At 32.4% G+C, this 21,727-nt stretch overlaps 4 protein-coding genes across 7 annotated transcripts; 2 read left to right on the top strand and 2 right to left on the bottom strand.

The window, feature by feature from the left end:
- The first annotated feature begins 1,457 nt into the window (after nucleotides 1–1,457).
- Nucleotides 1,458–20,775, top strand: LOC120132133 (heat stress transcription factor A-9-like). Of its 2 annotated transcripts, XM_039148956.1 has the most exons (3): nucleotides 1,458–1,464; nucleotides 19,466–19,863; nucleotides 19,953–20,773. In XM_039148956.1, exons 2-3 carry the CDS (start codon nucleotides 19,570–19,572, stop codon nucleotides 20,748–20,750), a joined length of 1,092 nt encoding a protein of 363 aa, XP_039004887.1. In that variant the 5' UTR covers nucleotides 1,458–1,464; nucleotides 19,466–19,569; the 3' UTR covers nucleotides 20,751–20,773. The 2 variants fall into 2 exon arrangements, with proteins under 2 accessions (XP_039004887.1, XP_039004886.1); XM_039148955.1 differs by lacking the exon at nucleotides 1,458–1,464 and having other exon boundaries at nucleotides 19,183–19,863; nucleotides 19,953–20,775.
- On the top strand, nucleotides 3,328–5,531 carry LOC120132098 (putative transcription factor bHLH041). Its single transcript, XM_039148930.1, has 8 exons — nucleotides 3,328–3,445; nucleotides 3,543–3,653; nucleotides 3,750–3,858; nucleotides 3,973–3,987; nucleotides 4,078–4,141; nucleotides 4,218–4,909; nucleotides 5,000–5,371; nucleotides 5,463–5,531. Exons 1-8 carry the CDS (start codon nucleotides 3,339–3,341, stop codon nucleotides 5,529–5,531), a joined length of 1,539 nt encoding a protein of 512 aa, XP_039004861.1. The 5' UTR covers nucleotides 3,328–3,338.
- On the bottom strand, nucleotides 7,075–10,489 carry LOC120132135 (nucleosome assembly protein 1;2-like). Of its 2 annotated transcripts, XM_039148957.1 has the most exons (12): nucleotides 10,298–10,489; nucleotides 10,165–10,208; nucleotides 9,988–10,083; nucleotides 9,681–9,773; nucleotides 9,510–9,597; nucleotides 9,352–9,413; nucleotides 9,085–9,269; nucleotides 8,822–8,999; nucleotides 8,694–8,737; nucleotides 8,325–8,532; nucleotides 7,359–7,376; nucleotides 7,075–7,279 (listed from the first exon to the last, which is right to left on the bottom strand). In XM_039148957.1, the coding sequence occupies exons 1-12, from the start codon at nucleotides 10,329–10,331 to the stop codon at nucleotides 7,211–7,213; spliced, it is 1,119 nt and encodes a 372-aa protein (XP_039004888.1). In that variant the 5' UTR covers nucleotides 10,332–10,489; the 3' UTR covers nucleotides 7,075–7,210. The 2 variants fall into 2 exon arrangements, with proteins under 2 accessions (XP_039004888.1, XP_039004889.1); XM_039148958.1 differs by lacking the exons at nucleotides 7,075–7,279; nucleotides 7,359–7,376 and adding an exon at nucleotides 7,389–7,477 and having other exon boundaries at nucleotides 8,308–8,532.
- On the bottom strand, nucleotides 14,578–16,228 carry LOC120132136 (30S ribosomal protein S16-2, chloroplastic/mitochondrial-like). Of its 2 annotated transcripts, XM_039148960.1 has the most exons (4): nucleotides 16,013–16,228; nucleotides 15,857–15,902; nucleotides 14,824–15,090; nucleotides 14,578–14,742 (listed from the first exon to the last, which is right to left on the bottom strand). In XM_039148960.1, the coding sequence occupies exons 1-3, from the start codon at nucleotides 16,143–16,145 to the stop codon at nucleotides 14,859–14,861; spliced, it is 411 nt and encodes a 136-aa protein (XP_039004891.1). In that variant the 5' UTR covers nucleotides 16,146–16,228; the 3' UTR covers nucleotides 14,578–14,742; nucleotides 14,824–14,858. The 2 variants fall into 2 exon arrangements, with proteins under 2 accessions (XP_039004891.1, XP_039004890.1); XM_039148959.1 differs by having other exon boundaries at nucleotides 14,578–15,090.
- Nucleotides 20,776–21,727: the final 952 nt, after the last annotated feature.

The raw sequence follows: 21,727 nt of genomic DNA on the forward strand, positions 1-21,727 counted from the left end.
CAAATACATTAATATTTTTAATATACTACAACATATATGTGACGTTAACGTTAATATATAATTTCCACATGCAGCAAGCTGCAGTCATGTTCTTGTGGAGGGACGATGAAGACGGACAGACAGACAGACCTTGACGAAATATGTTCACATCCATGAGGAAGACTATAAATGGGAAATCAACGCTTTCACATTCATGTTCACCATCATGCATGCCTGCCTGCCTGTCGAGTGTTGACCTTTGGCTCGTTATTATTATTTTTGAACAACCAAACGTTAGTGCTGAGTAACGAAATCGAGAGAAATAAAAAAAAACCGATCTGAATCAAATTATGTTATTCGGTTCAGTTTGGGTTTTTTAATTCGAGGTTTGATCTTGGTTCTGGTAAAAAATAAATATATAATTTGGCTCAGTTCGGTATTTTTATATGAAAACCGTTTGAGCAAAATTTTAAAAATTAAAAGAAAATAAGTATCCAAAATAAATTTATTATAAGATAAATTTAAATAAATAAAATCTTAAAACTAATATATTTTTTTATAAATTTAAATTAATATACTTCTACTCAATTTAAGCTTTAATTTTGTTTCTATATTTAAGGTTAGGTTGAAAAATAGTAAACATTCAAAAATCATAAAATCGAACCAAACCGAACCAAAAATCATAATTTTACCATTCGATTTTGGTTTCAATTTTTATGCGGAGATAAATGTTATGTATGGTAATATTATAATTTTACCGTCAAATTGGATTTTTTTTATTTGGAAATATTATAATAAAAATAAAATATTTGCTGTGATGGCATTGAAAAATCAATACACACTTTATCTGAATAAAATATAATTTGAGTTGGACTGAGATCGGTTGAGTAAAGCTTGGAACGTCAAAATAATTTATGCAGAGACAAATGTTATGTATGGTGAAGATTGGACCAAGTTTTATGCATTAACATCATATTGATGTGCCCCCTGCTTAACACATTAATTTATTGTTGTAGAGTGAAAAAGGGATTATGTGACTTCATTAGGTAGTAGTTAAAGAAATAGTCGGTCCAAAGTTTAACTGCTCAAAATAGATTTAGAATTAGGGCAAAAAATTTCGACATCACCATACTTTTTTTCAATATGTTAGGTTAGAACTTTGAATCTTCAATGCATGTGAAAGTTCATAAACGTATACGCATAATATTTAAATTATTTATATCGATGATATATTTAAGAGATGATGATTAAAGTACACAAATGGTCCCTTGACAACAAAGAATTGTTTTATTGAGTCCTCCGAATATTAAAAGTTATTAAAGGGTCCCCTAATTATATGACGTTACTTTTTTAGGTCATTCGACAATTAAAAGTTACAAAATGGTCACTCGACTATTCATCGTATTCCAAGCTCGTCATTTTTCGTTTAAAAAATTGATGGCAGTTTGAGATGGACATTTACATGCTAACTAGGATATGATAGTCGTTTGAGATTTTGGGATCATATTATATCATATATTAGTCAACAAGCTAATTTCCAACTCAAACTGCCATCAAATTTCTGACGGAAAAGGATCAGTTTGGAACACAGTAATAGTCGGGTGATCATTTTGTAACTTTTAATAGTCAATGAGCTTAAAAAGCAATGTCTTATAGTCGGAGAACCATTTTATAACTTTTAATAGTCGAATAACTCAATAAAACAATACTCTATATACGGGGACCATTTATATACTTTACCCTTTATTACTTCACTTTTATAAGTTTATACAGAAAATTGTTGTATTGTAAATCAGGAGAATATAATATTTTATTATATAATGTGACGTACTATTGATAGATAAATCAAATTGAAGAGATCAACAATTAAATTAAACTTTTATGAGATTTATTTTTACTTATTTGACAATAAAACCAATGAATGATTGTGAATTAGGGTTTGTGTGGTTTTAAAAAAAAAATTCCTCATTTTTTTAAGTGTTTTGTTGACGAAAAAAAGATGGTTAATGTAATTCATTTTCTTTATTAACTTAATTTCCTTTGCATTTTCTAAAAAATGATTTACGTTGTGATTTTTCGTAAGTCATTTTACGAACTTTTCAATTCAAAGCATATACACTCAAAATATTATTATTTTTTATATTTAATATTAATATATTATTTTAGTATCATTTTAATAAAATATTAATTATTAAATTATATTTATCGACAATTTTCATAATATAATATTATATTTATATTGTTATAATTATATCATTATAATATATAATATTATACTTTTATTTTAATAATACATAATAAATTATTAATTTCATAAAAATAAAATTATTGACTATTTAAAATATACTCTTTAAAATATAATATAATGTTTTTATTTTAATATTATCATTTTTAATATTTTAATAAAATTATTATTTTTATAAGTAATTAATATAATTAATAATATATTATTATTGTTTTAATAAATAATTAATATAATTTATAATAAGTTTATTTTAATAAATATCATAATCTTAATATTTTTATTTATAAAATTGTAGATATAAAATTTTAATAATAATAATATTGACATAAATAATATTAAATAAATTATTTTGATTGTAGATATTTTTAAAAAAATATTATTTTGTGAATAAATAATATTAGTTATTGTATTTGATGTTTATCATAAAGAAATTTAAAAATTTACCAATCAGTGAAAAATGAATTATACGACACCATCCAAGCATCGTAAAATGATTTTCAGAAAATATATTTTATTTTACGGAATTCATTTTTTAGCCTTAATTTTATAATTAATAACATATCCCTCAGTTTTGAAGCAAATGTAAAAGTATAGTGTCATGGTCATGAATTCAGGTTTGAGATAAGTGCACAAATATATGTATACAAGATTTTGCGCAGAGAGTTGGATCTACCTAAACTATAACTTGCTCATATCCTTCCCTCCCACGTTGACACTTCTCAAACAACGGCGTGGAGGAGAGACTTGGAAGGTTGACCGACGCTTTACTTTTCTCTCTTGGTTGGCCGTATGAGTTCTTCGTCTCTTATTCATTGTATCAATTAAAATGGACCACTTTCTGTCCTTAATACTTTTCTCAGTTCTCACTTTACCGGACAATTCTTTCCCCTATATATTTGGATCACCTTTATTACCATTCATTTCACCACAGGCTTCAATAACTCTCTCTCTCTCTCTTCTCTTCTCTTCAATAAGATGATTCCTCCTCCATTGTTTTCCATCAAGCATGTGCAGTTTCTCAGCAATGATGAACTTTTCTGGCAATCAATATGATATGAGAGCCAGAAAACCAGCAGTTTAGGGATAAAAAAGAAGGGGGGTCTTCTTCGTCTACATGGACGCTGTCTTCAACCTCGATGAAGCTGCCCGTTCTAGTTTTCTCCAATTTCTCATGCGGTTGACTGGCTGCAAATACATTTGCTTATGGCTGCAGCAAGCAAAGTGATCTTCTTCATCACTTTATATTGTCTCTTTCGAGAGCACCGGGCACGTGATTTACGAATTGAGAAACTAATATTTTGGTTTTTTTTTTTTGCAGTTGTTTAATTGGTTTGGATGGATATTATAATGACGTAAACACGATCCAACCCGAAGCTCTGGTTCTGTTCATAGAATATCGTCAATTAATATTCCCTCTCGAAAACAATCTGTATGACAATTTCGCTTCTTCAGTTCTTCTCCTGCTTCGATCGGCTAAAGTACAGTTTTTTCTTCACCATTAACGAGTGAAATCTCTGTGCTACAGTGGCACCGTTCCGGGATTTGCTTTCAGGAATTACAGTCCTTACACTGAGCTGAGGGAACAGGAGCTTCAAAACCGAGCATCTCATCACACACAGCGACAGTTTTATCGGGTAAGTTAGTTAGATCAAATGCAAATTTGATGACAAAAAATAAGAAGAAGAAGAAGCAATTTAACGAGAATGAACATGGTAACCTAACCTAACACCTTTTTGTCTTTATTACAGGAAGCAGGAGTTAAGGTTTGTTCATTTTGCAGTCAAAAGTTATGGTCCCTATAGTAATGAAATAACCGTGACGTGAGCTTTTTTTCGTCTGTTTATGTATTGCAGACTGCTGTTTTCATGGGATGCAGGAGTGGCGAGATTGAATTAGGGTCTCCCAATGAGGTAAATAATATAATTCAATAAATGATTATATGTGGGGTGTGTGTGTGTTTGTCGCTGAAGTAGTTCGTGATCTTTTTAATAGCTTAACATGGAGATGGAGATGAGAAGTTTTTTCCCAGAAGACTTTTTGCGGCTGTCCCCGGTGGCTATAGGAAATCAGCTGCTGCAACCCACCGACCCCAACAGGCCTTCTTCTTCTTCATCGTCATTAAGGTCACGGTCCACTGGTGGTAGTCAGGATTCTTATCTGATGCCCACCGCCGCCCCAAGTGCTCCTCGGCCTCAAGTTCAGACCGGTGAAACAATACCCTCATCACTGCTAGCCAAAGCGTCATCTTCTTCAGCCTACGATCCACACCAGCAAGCCGTGCAACAAGCCTTATCCGAGCTTCGCAGCGATATAAGATTACCGACTTTAGAGAGCGAAAATGCAGTGATGACCAAAGCGATCCTTGCTGTTCTAACCTCTCCTTCTTCATCTTGCTCATCCAAATCCCATCAGCAAAACCCCAAAGCCACCGCGTTTAAACTTTACGGCTCCGTCGTGTTAAGCGCATCCCAAACAACAGCGGCGAGGACGAGCTTACGGCCACAAAGCATGCTGAAACGAGCCATTTTATTCTGCAGAGAATTAGATTCGGTGAGGCGTAAACAACTGCCGCGAAGCCGGCCCACCGCCAATCAATTGCAGCACATGTTTTCGGAACGTAAAAGACGAGAAAAGCTCAATGAAAGCTTCGAAGCATTGCGATCCCTTCTTCCTCCCGGTACCAAGGTACACCCCGCCATTGAATTTATTTCAAGCATCAAATGATTTAATTATTCGAAGGCTTTAACAATGTCGGTGTACTCGGGTTTCATGTAGAGAGACAGAGTTTCAGTACTCGCTAGTTCAATGGAGTACTTGGCCTCATTGAAAGCTCAAATCATGGAGCTCAATCGGCAAAACCAGTCATTACAAGCTCATCTGTCGAGTGATGCTGCCGAAGAAGACAATGGCTCATCAAATGAGAGGATAAACATTCGGATCATACCCGAATCCGAATCGACATCGCAACAAAGAATCATCCACATGAGAATCACCTTTAGAGGGGAAAATTTGATAACGGATATCTTAATCCAGTTGCTAGAATTCTTGAAACTCGACAGAAATACAACCTTGATGTCCACTGAGTCTGACACTCGGATAACAGAACTAGGCTCGGTTAATCATGTTAACGTGAGATTTAGAATTGAGGCAAGCAATTAATATGGATTTTTTTTAATGTAAATAATCTCCAATTTTAATTGATGTTTATTAAGATTTTAATATATTTAATGATGTGTAGGTCAATGACTGGGATGAAGCCACCTTCCGGGAAGCAATTAGAAGGATATTAGCTGACCTGGCACGGTAATCCAACATAATACTCATCATCTAATTAATACAAAGAAAATACGTCCTACATATCTTTAATGGTGATGATGTGTGCCCCGTCATCAGTGATGGACGAATTCAATTTTGATATATGGTAAGTTTTATTTTACAAGATTGAACGCTTCGATTTTGTATATCTATAATACTCCGTAGTTATTATATACATTGAGGAGAGAGTTTTATAATTCTATCAATGTATTCTTAATAATTTGAATAAATAATGGATTAAAGTTATTTGTTAGGAAAAATAACTCATAATCATTCACTTAAATATAAATTAGAATTTAAATAATATATAAAAACAATAAAATTATATATTAATTATTTTTATTCAGTTTTAAGGGGATAAAACAACAAACATAACTAATCAAACTTATATTCTATAAAATGAATAATACTCTCTTTTACCTAAAATTATTTGTAATATATAAATATTATTTAAAATTCTCTTCACTTATAAATAAGAAGATAATACATATTTAGTTGCATTTGAACGTCATTACTTAAGATTAATTAATTCATAGACAAATCCTTTTTATGAAAACACTAAAAAAATATTTTAGTATCACTCATCTACTGTATATGAACAGAATATTAAAATATTGAAGATGTGGAAATATTTGTGAGGCTAGAAATTAGTAAAAGGTTTTTCTCGTCGTCACGTTATGATTCCAGAAATCCAAGTTTCGGGTCACTCTTGAACTGTGGAGACGCCGATTTTGACTTTTGACTGACATTGTCATCGGAATGGATTATTAGTTGTCGAAGTCTTCGACCATGTATTTGCTGTCTTGTCCTCTTTTGGCATTGTAATTAGGGTAATTTATATCTAAATTATTATTTTTGTTTTGTTTTAGTATCTAAATTATATGAAATTATCAGATTAATATAAGGTAAAAGAATTTAATAAAATTATACATCTAATTAAAACTTAAAAACATACTTCATCCCATTTTATCCTAAAAAGTTAAATTTTATTTTATTGAAAAACTAAAAAAAGATAGAAAGAAAAATATACCTCCTGTTGATTTTTTCAAAAAGGATAATTTTAAAACATAAAGGGGACAACTTTAATGGACCAGGAGTATTAAATATTTCTTATAAACAAAATCTCTCATTTTTAAGGCAATCAGATCCTAAACTAAAAGTTATGTAATATCTAAGAAACTAATAGAAATGGCATTCCCACTATTTGAGGAAAAAATACTACCATTGTTAAAAAAAATTATTACCTTAAACAACATTTTGAAGCTAATATTAGAAGAAAAAAAGTTCAGAATCTACACTGTTATGAAATAAGAAACAGAAAAATCATATTTGGAGACGGCTACAACTCACTGATTTCACAGTCAAATCAAGGCTGCTTCACCTAAACTAAATGGATTTCTAGAAATAATAATTGGTAACCAGTTATCACAATAATAGAATACTAAGGCAGACGTGTTCAAAGGAACATACACGTAAAAATATTCTCAACACAACTCTACCAGACTAGACCCAAAGGAAAAATAGGAGACACATGGATTCCCCAAACCAATCATTCATGGTAGGACATGAAAAAAATGTAAAAATAAAAAACCAACAAAAATGCAAGCTCCAATGCCCCCTTCCGAGGGGGCTTAACACCGCCACACATATATGCACTCCAGCAATTAAAATCTACTGCTGCTTGCATTCTGGAGGCCTCTCACCTTGTTGCTGCCCATCCCCTTGTTCTCTTCCATTCTTCTGCCGTAGAAGAAAACTATAAGCCATAATTTCAAAAAGAGGGTGCTAAAATAAGGGCCTAAGTGATATGAAAGCGTACCTTCCGTGAAGATGAGGACTGTAACGGCATTTCCATGAGATTTAACATTGAACAAACAAACAATTATCACTCGATTTCAGAAAGAATAAAGGTGCATATATTATTGCTGCAATGAAAATCTATAACATTCAACTTTGGGGAATTATTATGCAGTCTGGTACTCTCTGGATTGCCTGGATTAATTCCCTATTTGTTGAGGGATTAGAAATATATGGCATATCCCAGTGACTCTAAATTGTAGCTGGTGCTGGAAGAAGCTAATGGGCTTAAGAAAACAAAACAAAAGTTCTTGCAAAAGGATTCTTGCAGCTAATCATAAGCTTCGGATGAGTAAAATCTGGAAAGAGATCAGGCCAAAGTCCCCAAAGGTTGCTTTCTGCAGAGTGATATAGTGTCCTTTGTTTATTCCTAAGTGCTCTTTCATCTCTAGGTTGGCTTGTCTCAGCATGTTGCCTATGAGGATAGGCTTAGGAATTGGGAAATGGACTTCGATGGCGACTGCAACTTTTGTGGTAAGAGATCATCCTTTCTAAGTGTGTTCTTTTTAGAGAAAGGTCTGAGAGGATATATTGAAGCTTTACTTTATGAAGTGAACCTGGTAATTGGGAATAGGAAAAACAATGGCTGTTACTAAGCTTGGAGGGAGAACCCTTATTACTGTTACATTGAGATTGACCTGCACTGCTCATGTACTAGATGTGGTGAGACAGAAACAATCAAAGGAGAACTGAGGAGTAATTACTTGAATTGATGAAAGAATGTGAGAATCAAGCTGGACAATGCTACTTTCAGAAGGACTGATGTTGTTAAGACAATTATATATAGATTGGGGATCATTTAGTTGTATAGGAAATGTACATTTTTAGGTGGTTTTGTGAACATTGTAGCTGTTTACTTTTTTCTTTAGGATTTAATAACTCATGGATTATCCAAAAAGAAAAAAGAAAATCTATCACACAACCATACCTTCTTTTTAGGCTTAGTTTCTTCTTCCTCATCCTCCTCATCGTCATCATCCTCATCCTCATCCTCCTCATCGTCATCATCCTCATCAATTTCGTCATCATCTTCTTCATCATCATCATCATCTTCTAACTCAAGCTCATCTCCCTCCATAGCTTCTCCTGTGAACCATGACACAGCATGTGGAATAATCTTGTCTCGAATCGTTGAGCTACACAAATAAACAGATACCATAAAGAACATAAGTATTTAATACATGTAACATTGAGCGCTAATATCAAACTTATAGTTTGAGTGATGAATAGCTCATATGAAGCATGCAGATCAGTTCAAACACAGAAACAAGCCTATGGAGATGAAAAGAGAATGCACCCTATGTCATAATCCTGTTCCATTAGATTTTGTAGCTCCTCAGCCTACACAGCAAAGTAAAAAAATGAGAGCAAAAACAAAAAAGCAGATCATTAAAGTTTAAACAGATATGGTGAACTTGGCCCTACAGTATCTTCATCAATATCTTCATCATCATCCGGTAATTGAGGAGGATTGAAGAAGTTGAAGAAACTTTCACAATCTTCAGTTTTAGTAATTTGCTTGGCATTCTTTGATCCCTTCTTAGGCTTCTTTTTAAGGAGTTTTTGTGTTAAGCATTTTCCTGGATACCATTCAATCTCAGTCCTACAAATTAGGTCAAACAATGTTCAATTATATTATGAATTCAAATACAATAAAAATTCCAAAAGAACAATTGGCGGGCATTTACCCAATAGCTTTCTCAAGAATTGGTTCATCTTCATCAATCATGTGATAGGTCTTTGTCAACACAGTATTCTTGAAATAAGGATTTGTGTTGAAGTAAAAATCCAGCTTGAATCCTTTAGGATCCTCTATCCTATACCACTTAATATCTTTGAGATATTTGAGAGCTCCTTCATCGTGCTCAGTGATCTTATTCCAAACGAAAGAGAAGCAAAATCAGATTCCAGCAAGAAAAATGTTTTAAGACAACATTTATAAATCAATAACAAACCTCTTCAGAAAGCACATCATTATTTTTCATTGCAATAAGCCAAAAATCAGGTACTCCTTTCTCTGCATAGATCATAATTCCATAAATATACATACACGTGGAAAGAAAGGATACAATGGAGAAAAACTGAGCGAAAAATTAATAAAACAAAATCATACCTTCAGCATTTTTTTCCTCTCCTTGGTCCATGGCAGATTCATTTGAAGTTGCTTCAGCTTCACCAACACCATTCACAATATCGTATCGCTAAAATGTATGACAAGTAATCAGGTAATAAAACAACAGTAACGGATCAGGAAAAAATCCAAAACAAAATTTGAAAGGCAAACCTTGGCATATAAGGGTTGATATAGTTTCTGGTATTTAGCTTCAAGTGCTGCCCTCTCCTCGAAAAACTTAGCCTCTAACTCATCATGCTGACCCTGTTAAGAAAAATTAACAGACCCCAGATTTCTTATAAAAATAAACAAAATGAGTTTATCATATGCATTAGAGGGCACTCAATTATTTACAGAAGCAAATCAAGTATCAAGTTCTATTGATGGAGAAAACCCAAAGTGAGACGAGAGTGATGTCATAGTAATAGTACAGATGACAGTAACAATGATTATAAAAGGTTAGCAAGAAGGAATATGCCTGGATCTCCCTGAGAACTTCCACACGCTTCTTGACATTCGGCGACAGGCGCTCTAGTATATCGGTGTGCTCTCGAGAAAGATTCTGAAGTTTATTCTACATAACACCATCAAAAGTCAACAAAATCGAAAAAGATAGTTTTTTAATGAAAGAGAAAGAAACCCGAGTGTCACCGACCTTGAGAGCGTTAACGAGATCAGCTCGAGCATCCTCGTTAAGAGCTGCAACAAAAGAAAGAAGATAACGAGGGAGCGAAGCGAAGAAAAAGTGAAGCAGTAGATATATGGGTTCTAATGGAGAACGAGATTACCATCGCCGAGATCGGACAAATTTAAGTTGCTCATTGAAGATTCTCAAGAGAAGAAAGTGAAAGAACTGATTTGGAGGAGGAGAGAGAAGATGCTAAAAACCCTAGAATGAAGAGCGAGAAGCAAAAAGGGAGGAGTTTTGAAGAGTTTGAGCGAGAGGCGTGTGAAAGTGAACTGAGTCGACTCACTTTCAATTCACTTCCCTTTTCGTTTGTAATTAAAACCTAAACCGCGGTGAGCAATAGCTTTTAGGGTAAAGTACATTATTAATCCCTAATATATGATGAAATAATCACTTTGGTCTCTCCCCTTTCAAAATTTATTAATTAATCATGACATGTATCAAAATATTACAAAATAATCGCCTATACATTATAAAATATCATTAAATTTATTATTTTCTAATAAAATCATTAAATTGTATCATATTATTATAAAATGACCATTAAATATTATCAAAAAATTACAGTTTGTCATTTAATTCATCGAATATTATTATAACGTCGCAATAGACATTTTATGACATATTTATAAATTTAATGATCAATTTATAATTTTTTTTAAAAGTTTAATGACTAAAAACATTATTTAATTATAGTTTTAGGATATCCGGTGTATTTTATCGTATATTTGTCATTGATATATTTTTAAGGGTTAAAACAACTTTTGGCCCTTGAATTTGACAAAAGTTTTAAGTTGATCCCTAATTTTTTGTTTATATTGTCCCCGAATTTAACGATGTTTCTTAATTGTAGTTCTTAAGATAATGTGAAACTTCAATATTGTGCAGCGCGAAATTTTCTTAGCGTGTTTCATAATTAAAATTAAGGTAAAGTATAGTAATGGTCACTGAACTTTTCTAAAGCTTTCATTTAGGTCCCTCAACTTTTAAAACTTACAATACAGTCCCCCAACAGTTAGTCCATTTACAATATGGTCCCCCAACAATTACGTCGGGGTCCATATTGCAAATGGACTAAATTTTGGGGGACCATATTGAAAATGAACTAAATATTGGGAGACTGTATTGCAAGTTTTAAAAGTTGGGAGACCTAAATGAAAGCCTTAAAAAATTTCAGTGACCATTACTATACTTTACGCTTTAATTTATAAAGATCTTACTGTCCTAAATACTATATGGTTAAAATATGCTCAAAGTCCATGTACTCTTCATTCATTTAGAATTTAGTTCTTTTACTTTTATTTTCAATCTTTTAATCTCTTTACTTCTCATATTTAAAAAGTCAAGTTTGATTGTTAAACATTGTTAAGTTTTTTGGTGAAATTTGTTGATGTGGCAATTTTAAATAGAAAAGGAAAATACTAATTTTGTAACTATGTAACAATAAATTGACGTTGTAATGAACTTTGAATTTAATAAAAGTAAAAATTATAATCAAAAATTTAAATTTCAAAAAATAAAGGGTTAAATTCTTAAAAATAGAAGAAGAATGACTAAATTTTAAATGTGCAAAGAACAAGGACTTGAAGTGTATTTTAACCATTCATAAATAGTCTCCAGTATTGAGTGTATTACATTGCTACTAGGATGATCACGGACCGGATTGTGTTCTTGATCTTCCCGAATTCGATCTAGGTTTAAGAAAGCTTTATTCAATCTAAAATCAGATTTAATTTTTAAGTAAAAACTTGTATTTCACTCGACCTTATATATATCATTTTCCTTTGTATTAAGTAAAATAGGGACTTAATTATATATACAATAGAACCTCTATAAATTAATGCTCGATAAATTAATAACCTCTTTAAAATAATATTTTTCCCGATGTGGTAATTTCTGCTTGGGGCCTTTAGGCTGAATTCTCAGAGGCCAAGCTTGGTCATTATGATAATTTTCCCCAGACTAGTGCTACGGCCACAATGTAAAATCCTTCAGCTCCCAGAGCGGTATCGTGGCTATTGGAGTGGTGGCACGTGATGCTAATGTAAAATAAAGTTAAGTGGCCATTACTATACTTTAACCTTTATTTTATATACTCTTGATTTATGTCATAAATGGCCCTAAAGTTTATGAGATTTGTCATTATAGTACTTGTTAATGGTAACAGTTTAACCTACTCTCACTAGTAATTCATTTTTTCTAATTTAAATGGAGATAAAGGTATAAATAAAAAGACATAATAGAGAAGTCAAGGATACAAGTGGTTAAAATCATCTTCTCAGTGGGAATTCTTTCTGAATCAGGATTACTATAGTTAGACATAGGGTTATTATGATTATTTTGTTAAATAAATTTAATAATTGAACTTTTAATTTTGTTATAGTAAATCACGTAAACTTATTAGAGGTTGTATTTTATACATTATAGTTTATTCGAGAGTTATAATGCTCCTTAATCCATAAGATATAAATATTTAATACGATTTGATAATATAGATAAACTAGAGTATTATTTATAATATTATATATAATTGTTTCCTCTCTTATGTTCAATCGGCGAATGGATGATAATTATTATGTATACATATAAATGTATGTATTTATATTGAGATGCTTATACACTAGAGACTTAACATATTCACATAATTGGGTTAAATCTTAAATTATATCATAAATTTTAATTTTTTATAATTATATATGTAAATTGATTTTATTCCAACTTTTATAAATTACTAATATGATCATGATAATTACTATACTTTACCCTAAAAATAAATTAAAAGTATATTATATAATAATTAATTATTTTTATCTATTTAATGTTAATTACAATGTCAATAATGATATTAGTAATTTATAAAATTTGAAATAAATCAATTTACATATATAAGGGTAAAGTATAGTAATGGTCACTGAACTTTTCTAAAGCTTTCATTTAGGTCTCCCAACTTTTAAAACTTGCAATACAGTCCCCCAACATTTAGTCCATTTGCAATATGATTCCCGACATAACTCTTGGGGAACCATATTGCAAACGAACTAAATGTTGAAGTATTGTATTGCAAGTTTTAAAAAGTTGGGGGACCTAAATGAAAGCTTTGGAAAAGTTCAGTGACCATCACTATACTTGACCCTTAAAATTATTATTAATAATTAGCTAAAACCCTAAATTTAATAACCAATATGATAAAAATCATTAATTAAATTATTAAATTTTAACAAATTAAAAAAAACTATTGATGACTAAGAAAATTGTATTAAACACATTTTATTTTTGTTTTTTGTTATAACAAAACAAAATGTGCAACGTACATTCTCTTCGCATGTTTGGAAAATTCAATGAGTATTTCAATAATGCTTACTTGTGATATACTTCCTATCTTGCAACAACAACAACAAAAATCACATCATTGTTGTTTTTACTCCTTTGCTTTTTATAAAGCTTCCAATTATGTTTGATATCACAAAACAAATTATATAAGTATATAACGTTGTTAATAAGCAACGTAATTACAAGTTCGTTGGTTAATTCAATGGTTAATCAAATTTGTCAACTTTGTTTTGCCTCTTATAATTTTCGGTATTGAGTTAAAATTTTAATTTGGCTTTGGGTTTAGAATAATTTATTCATGTATCGGGCTTGAACAAGAAGATTATAGGGTAAATACGTGACTCATTAAAAAAGTATCACTTTTTGGTAATCTTAGTAGGGTAAAGTACATAAATGGTCTGACTATAGGGTGTTAATTTATTCAATTATCTGACTATTAAAAGTTACAAAATAATTATTGACTATAAGATGTAATTTTTTTAAGTCCCCTCACTATTAAAAGTTATAAAATGGTCACCCGACTATTCATTGTGCCCCAAACTCGTAATTTTTCCATTAAAAATCACGACAACATCAGTTGGTCGTTAACCTTCTAACTGATATATGATATAATATAATTGTATAATCTCAAACGACTATCATATCCCAATAAGAAGGTTAACATCCAACTCAAACCGCTATCAATGAATAGTCGAGTGACCATTTTGTAACTTTTAATAATCTAGGGACTCAAAAAAGCAAATCGCCCTATAGTTGGAAGACCATTTTGTGACTTTTAATAGTTAAGGAACTCAATAAAACAATATACTATAATTGGGGGACCATTTGTATACTTTACCCATCTTACTATACTATCATTAGGGTGTTAGTTTTATACACATAAAATGTATCACTCAACATGATCTTAATAAAAAGATTAAATCTCTATTATTATTATTTGATATGGAGCAAAGCAAATTACACTAGTCAAGCAGCAAATATTATGCAGGAAGATAGTGTAGATTCACTAGCTACTGTTGCCCACATGATTATAAGCGATTACCATAGAGAAACAAGAAACCAAACAAAAAATTCAAGATATTTTGGTTTAGTGTTCTAACGGGAAATTCAGAATCCAAAATAGTAGTCACCGAATCACATTTAACAGACCTAACCTTCTTGACAGGGCCAGGCCACTGGCGTAACGAACTGGAAATGAGATGCTGCAGTTTCCAGCTTTCCACAGAAGGCAAATGTTATTTTCTTCAAATAAACACTTAATCAGTCAATATAATCCACAATTGTTTCACACTCTACCTGCAGAGCGAGTTTTATGGGATGATATGAAATTTTCATTCAGAATTCGACCCATCAACAGCGTCATCTCCATCATTTCCTTCTTGGTTATCGGTATCTGGCTTCTCCAAATTCAAAACACGTCCCGTCATAGTATCAATGGGACGTATGTCACGTTGTCCACCCTTGCGTCCCATTGCCACCATAGGAGGTGGGGGCAATAATCCAGCTCTGAAAAGAATACGTTGGACTGGTTCTGAAGGCTGCGCCCCAACCGATAACCAGTACCTGTAGAAAACAATAACAATAGATGTTTTATCGGGTGGTTTCACAGCCAACTTGTAGAACAGGACTACAGTAATTGCCAAGAGTTTGCAATTAAATCGATTCATCGCCAACTATAAGAAAGTACGAGGCTGGTACATTTTTTTCTTCTCAAAAATTAAACAGTTTCAAGCAAGCAAAGGGAAACATCGTTCAATTACATGAGTCCAAGGAACTATGTCTGTAAGGAGCAACTACCGTTTTCCCTCATATAAACAAAATCCTGACTTGTTTCTCCGTTCTAAAAAAGACATATTCCATGAACTAATTCTAAGTGGAGTTCTGCAACTATGAAATACTCCTCCCATGCAATTTCTCACGATAGTTCACACAATCGTAAGTTTATAACAGCTACGAGCAAACCATTCGCCCTAATTAGTAATTACCTATCACAACCTCTTCAAATGTTCATATTAAATTTTTTAAAAAATAATTAATTGATTCCCATTTTCTAGCAGAGCACAGAGGTTCTTCCTACAATGTTCAGACACACAAAGCAATAAGATCTATGTTGTTTCTACTCGAAAAAATTTGAAAACACTGCTCACTATTGAAACCGATTCCAAGGTGTTTGCAGTTCCACAATACCTCACAAATTCAGTAATCCACAATAAAAGATATTTCCAATTCTCGACAATGAGAAAAGAAAGAGCAAAACGGTAACATCTACAAATGAAAAAGAAAGAAAGAATTATATGACCAAAAGGTAGAGTGCGAGACTGAAACTTACTTCACTCTTTCAAAGTTAAGACCCATTCGTTTCCCCCCGTCCTGACCTGTACAAAAGAATCAAATTCAATAAAAATGTATTGGAAAATGGCAATTTCGATAATTAATTCAGTTGCCCTTTCATTTCAGAGCGGGGAAATGGAAAGAGGAAGAAGACCTGGCAAAGGATTGTAGTAACCAAGGACCTCGAGATGCTTCCCATCTCTTGGGGATCTGCTATTGGCAGCCATCACCCGATAAAATGGCTTGTTTTTGCATCCGAACCTCGACAATCGAATCCTCACAACCATTTTTCCTATCTCCCGCAGTATCTTTAGCTTCTTTCCGATATGATTCGATCACCGGTTGCTTTGCTAGGGTTTTGGGTTTTGTTCTCTTCCACCAAAGTCTTTGTTTAAAATTTTGCGATTAATTTACAAATTTCACCACTCAACTTTTTTATTACACCTATTTTGGTTACTATAATTTAAAATATTTTAATTTTTCTTTATACTTTTGAGTTATTCTTATTTTGATCCCTCAATCGGTAAATACAAATGGTATTATCAATGAGCAACTTTTAAAAAAAATATAAAATATTCTTCATATTTTTTAAAAAATCTAATTTTGAATTTCATTAATTTTTTGATGGTCGTATTTTCTTTTAAATTTCAATGACGGGAGATAGAAAAGAAGAAAATGAAATGTATATATTAATTTCACATCAGTTAAACAATTAATATTATAGATTATAGTGGTTTGAGGTTTTACGATATTTGAGGTTAGGGTTTAATTTTATAAATTTTTAAAGTGAATTTAGATAAAATCTAAACTAATAAAGTGATAAGTAATAATAAGACAAATTTATTAATTTCTTGAGTTATCGGAAAATGCGTTCGAAAATAATAATCATAATGACTATGTGCCACATGAATAAAACTATAAAAATTTTATATTTAAAGAAAAAGGTAAAAGAGAAAGAGAATGACATTGATTTCTTGTTAATAAAAAATAATTCACATAAGATAATTATCATATCATCTTTTATCTTTTATTTGTGATTTAATATTCGAATGATTATAATAGGAGCAACATAGATTTTAATAAGTAAATTAATAAAATATTAAGTTTTAATAATCAAAATTTGAATTAAAAATTAAGTGTTTAAATTTATATTTTATCCCTTATTTTTTAGTATCTACTTTCAAAAGTAAAGCCTTCCAAGTCTAACCGCATCTAAAAGGCGTATCTTTTGTGAACTTTGAAGAGAGCCTTTTAAAGGCGGTCCCGGTCCCGGTCCCGGTCCCGGTATCCATTTGAACTTCAGATTTTCTTTTAATTTTTTATTTAATTTTGAAAGAGTCTGCGTTGAATTAAAAGTTGTTTTGTTTTGTTTTTTTACTGCGTTGTGAAAGAAATTTGTTTTTTTTTTTCATTTGATTTTTGGAAATTGGTCTTCATTCCATTCTTTTTGTAGTTAAATCTGTTTGAAATTTTGTTTTCTAATATTCATTCGTATAATTTAAGTAATTGATAATTGTTGTTGTTGTACACACGATAATGATTAGTGTAGTATTGAGGAGGTAATTATCGGGTGTAAATTATCCCGTTCCACACTGTGAAAATATAAGTTTGAGTGATGTTATGTGTAATTGAAAAGTAGATAAGACTTTCGGTTATTTTGACCTTTCGATTATTTTATGATTTAAAAAACAAAGTGAAATCAGTTTTTTAAAAATTTACATAGCTGATAATTTTTTGAAAGCTCTCTTTTTTCTCTCTTAAAAGAAAACAAAAACACGTTCTATTTTGAGTCATAATTCTTTCATCAAAAATAAAAAAGGTTTTAATATCATCACAATGCGAATTTAAGATTATACAATATTGGGATTGAATAACATTTATTATTTCTTGTTTTTAAGATATTTAACTATTATAATGGAATCATCAAGTAAGATTTATTTATTTTATTGTAATTTTTAGTAATTATGTCTGATTGATTTAATCACTCTGTCAAAATTCTTATGTATTAATTGCTTCCGCATTCAAGATTATTTGAATTTAACATTTAGTATCGGAGTCGGTTTCTCTACAAACTTCAGGCCAATCCGCAGTGTGTTTATCACATAAAAGCAGACCAAATTCTGCTCGGGAAGCACTTATTTCTACTCTGGCAATGGCGAAAAAGATTGATAATGTCAAGGGTAAATCTGTTGGCGCAAGTCAACCGTCGTCTAACAAACAATACAACTCCAATGCAAACCCGTGGAAGATGCCAGCTTCCCTGCTCACTGCAGGTCAATCTCCAGAGAAATATAACACCTAAAGTCACACCAAATTCGTCTCAGAAAGCACTGATGTCTACATTAGCATTTGCAACAATGTTCGAGTCTGGAATGAAGAAAAATCATTCTGCGATTAGAGCATCAGTTCGTAGAGAAACAGGGGATAACAAAACCGGTGAAGGATCAAAAACTGACGAGGCAAAATCTTCGATGCTTTTGGACATTTTGTCTAGTGGTGGCAACAAAATAAAGCGGCAGTGATTACCCCATTTTACAATGGTCAATAAGGCAGAAGCATTTGAAAATGGGTTGAATTTGGGGGTTATGGTGGGTGATGGATATTTCTCAAGTGATTATCCGTCATGGACATTCATTTCAGTTGCATTAGGCACCAACATCTCGGTTCCAGCATCAAGAATATAAAAAGTGTGATTTGTACTGGGAGGTCTCTTATTTGTTATCATTTTTAAATCTCCATAGCATTTGTTTTACGTGAGAATTCGCTTTTTGTTTGATTTGTTTGTCGGACTAAAGCAAGAGGTGTGCAGGTTTTCGTGACCTTTGCATTATCCTACTAGATGAAAAATAAGAGGAGCATATTAAGCCACGATCTTCCCAGTTTATTAAGCTAAAGAGGACCCTACCAATAATCCCAGCTATCTAATCTGGCACTCGGTCATCGGTGCCACTTGTTCAGCTACCACTTTTGCCTCTTCAACATCCACCACTTGATGACGTGGCATCACATTATCGGTAGAATTTTATATTCCACTCGTCAGTGACGATTACACGATTCGGTCCCCTTTTTTCTCTCGATGAAGATATTAATACAGCTAAACGTGGCGTCCATGCGGAGGAAGGACTGAATGCATGCTTGTCGTATAGCGACCGCATGATCGTGTCCATCTAACGGCCAGGAGACGCCATTGCACGGCGAATGAGTTTTCATCACAAAAAGAAAATAACAAGGAGCTCACCGTTTCCCTTTCTTAGTCTTCCACGTGGCATGATATTATTGGATCAAATGTTGAATGAAAAAGGAATTCTACAAATGGCGAAAAAGCGAGCAAAGTAAACGCAACGTGTCGGCATATCCTTGCGCTATGGAGTTTAGAGTTAAGACAACTGACAGCAATGTCGTCATTTTAACCTGCATGTTTCTCTCCTATTAATTTCATAATTTTTGCTGCCGTACCCAACTTAAAAACATCTAAAAAAACTAGTCAAAATTCTTCAAAAAAAAAGAAGAGTGAACATGGTGGCGCTCGACAATGGAGGCGGAGAAGGGTTTAGTTTGAGTTACACGACGGCGTTTTTGAAGAAAATGGGAGACGAAACAGTTAAAGAGGAAGAGCCGGGAGCTGAAAGTAACGGAGAAGATTATCAGGACGCTCTGTTGAAGTCAGTTAAAGAGGATGAGGATGGAAAAACGGGAGCCGTGGACAATATAATGAACGGTGGGGATTTGATCAACTTCGTCACTAATAATGGTTCGTCTTCTTCCAGTTCATATGATCATTTGCCAAAATCAATGGGATCAGGATTAAACGAGTTGGGTCCGCCGCCGTTTCTGAGAAAAACATATGACTTGGTCGAGGATCCGGAAACCGACCCGATCGTTTCCTGGGGCAGTAACCGCCACAGCTTCATCGTTTGGGATTCTCATAAGTTCTCAGAACATCTCCTTCCCAAATACTTCAAGCACAAGAACTTTTCCAGCTTCATCCGCCAACTAAGCACTTATGTAAGCATCATAAATACCCCTTTTTTCCTATCAAAATTCATCTGTATTTTTCTCCTAACGTTTTGCTTATTTTTTCTGGGTTGTTTTAGGGGTTTAGAAAGATCGATTCAGATAGATGGGAATTTGCAAATGAAGGGTTTCAAGGAGGAAATAAGCATTTACTGAGAAACATTAAGAGGAGAAGTAGATATAACAGGCAACGACAAGGAGTTTTCTGTGCTAACAGTTCAACAAATAACATTGGGTTAGAAGCTGAGCTCGAAATATTGAAGAAAGATCGGAGTTTATTGCAGTTGGAGGTTATGAAACTGAGGCAACAGGAGGAAGAATCAAATCGTCAGCTGAGTGCTGTTCATGACCGGATTCGCTTCGCCGAGTGCAGGCAACAGCAAATGTGCAATTTCTTCGCTAAAATAGTTAAATACCCCACTTTTATTCAGCGATTGACCCAGAGCAGGAATCAGCAAAAGAAAGAGCTGCTTGATGAAGGAGAGTTTAGCTTTAGCAAGAAGAGATTGCTTGAGCCACAAGTCACAAAGAGCTCGGATGGTCAAGAGGGATTGAAATCAATGCAATCTGATGAGTTCTCAAAGCTTCTGCACTCGGATTATATGGAGAACAACGAACAACTGGATAAACGGGATGGCTTGCATGGTTCTGTTCACAACCAAAAGAACGGTTCACCAGAAATGTGTTCTTCTGCTTATGATGTTGTGTCGGAAAACTTACTAGGGGAAAGCTCGGGTGCTCTGAATGAAACAAGCGAAGAGCTTTCATCGGTAAATGATTCAAAGATTTATCTTGAGCTGGAAGATCTGATCAACTGGAAACAATGTGGCTGGGGTGGTTTTGGAAGTGAGCTGGTGGAGCAAACTGGCTGTATCTGACCAAACTGGCTTTATCTATTGTACTTTCCCCCCCCCCCCTCTTTCCTTCCCTTCCGTTGTCGTCTCCATTTACGGTTCTTTCCTTCCGTTGTACAAAACAATATGCTCTTCTAACATGTCTATAATTAATTTTGGATAAACATTTATTGTTTAGTATTTTTATTTTTATTTTTTTTAAATCATATTTAATTTTTAGTTGTTTTATTTTAATTTTTCGGTTGTATTAAAATTTTCATACATTTAATACTTAAATTATTAATTTTAATTTATTTTAATGTTTAGATTTTATTTTATTTTAATGTTAAATTTTAAATTGATATTAATATAAAATAAAAATTAAATTTTAGATATAATTTTAAAAAATAAAATATTAAATTTAATTAATAGTTTAAATATTAATCGTATAATTATAATAATATAATAATGGGCAAGTAAATAGCTAAATGCCAAAATTATAAAGCTTTGTGATTATTTGAATTGATAATGATACTCGGCTAGATATGGCTCAAAGCTCCGAATCCGAACAACGATGTGATAAGTGGCACGTGTTAAGCAACGGATAACGTGGGCCATTTTAGGCAAGGTTTGTCTTTTTTTGGATGTCACCTTTGAAGTGATTCTTGACGACTTAATTCAAATCCTGAGAGAGATAATTCTTGATCACAAAATAAAGGGTGAAATACATGTTTAGTACTTAAACTATTATTTTTGTTCCATTTTAGTATTTAAACTTTTATTTTTTAAATCATATCTAACGTTTACTTTTTTTCATTTTAGAACCCGAAATTTACCTTTTGTTTCATTTTACTATCTTATTATTAACTTTTTATTTCGTTTTAATACCTAAATTTTTAACAGCATGTATTAAAACAAAACAAAAAGTAAGTGTTAGTATGATTTTGAAAAAATTAAAAATTTAGGTATTAAAACAAAATAAAAACGATACTTTAAATACTAAATATATAGTTTACCGTAAA

This window comes from Hibiscus syriacus, unplaced genomic scaffold (assembly GCF_006381635.1).
Source record: "Hibiscus syriacus cultivar Baekdansim isolate YM2019G1 unplaced genomic scaffold, ASM638163v2 tig00110557_pilon, whole genome shotgun sequence".
NCBI classification, from domain to species: Eukaryota; Viridiplantae; Streptophyta; class Magnoliopsida; order Malvales; family Malvaceae; genus Hibiscus; species Hibiscus syriacus.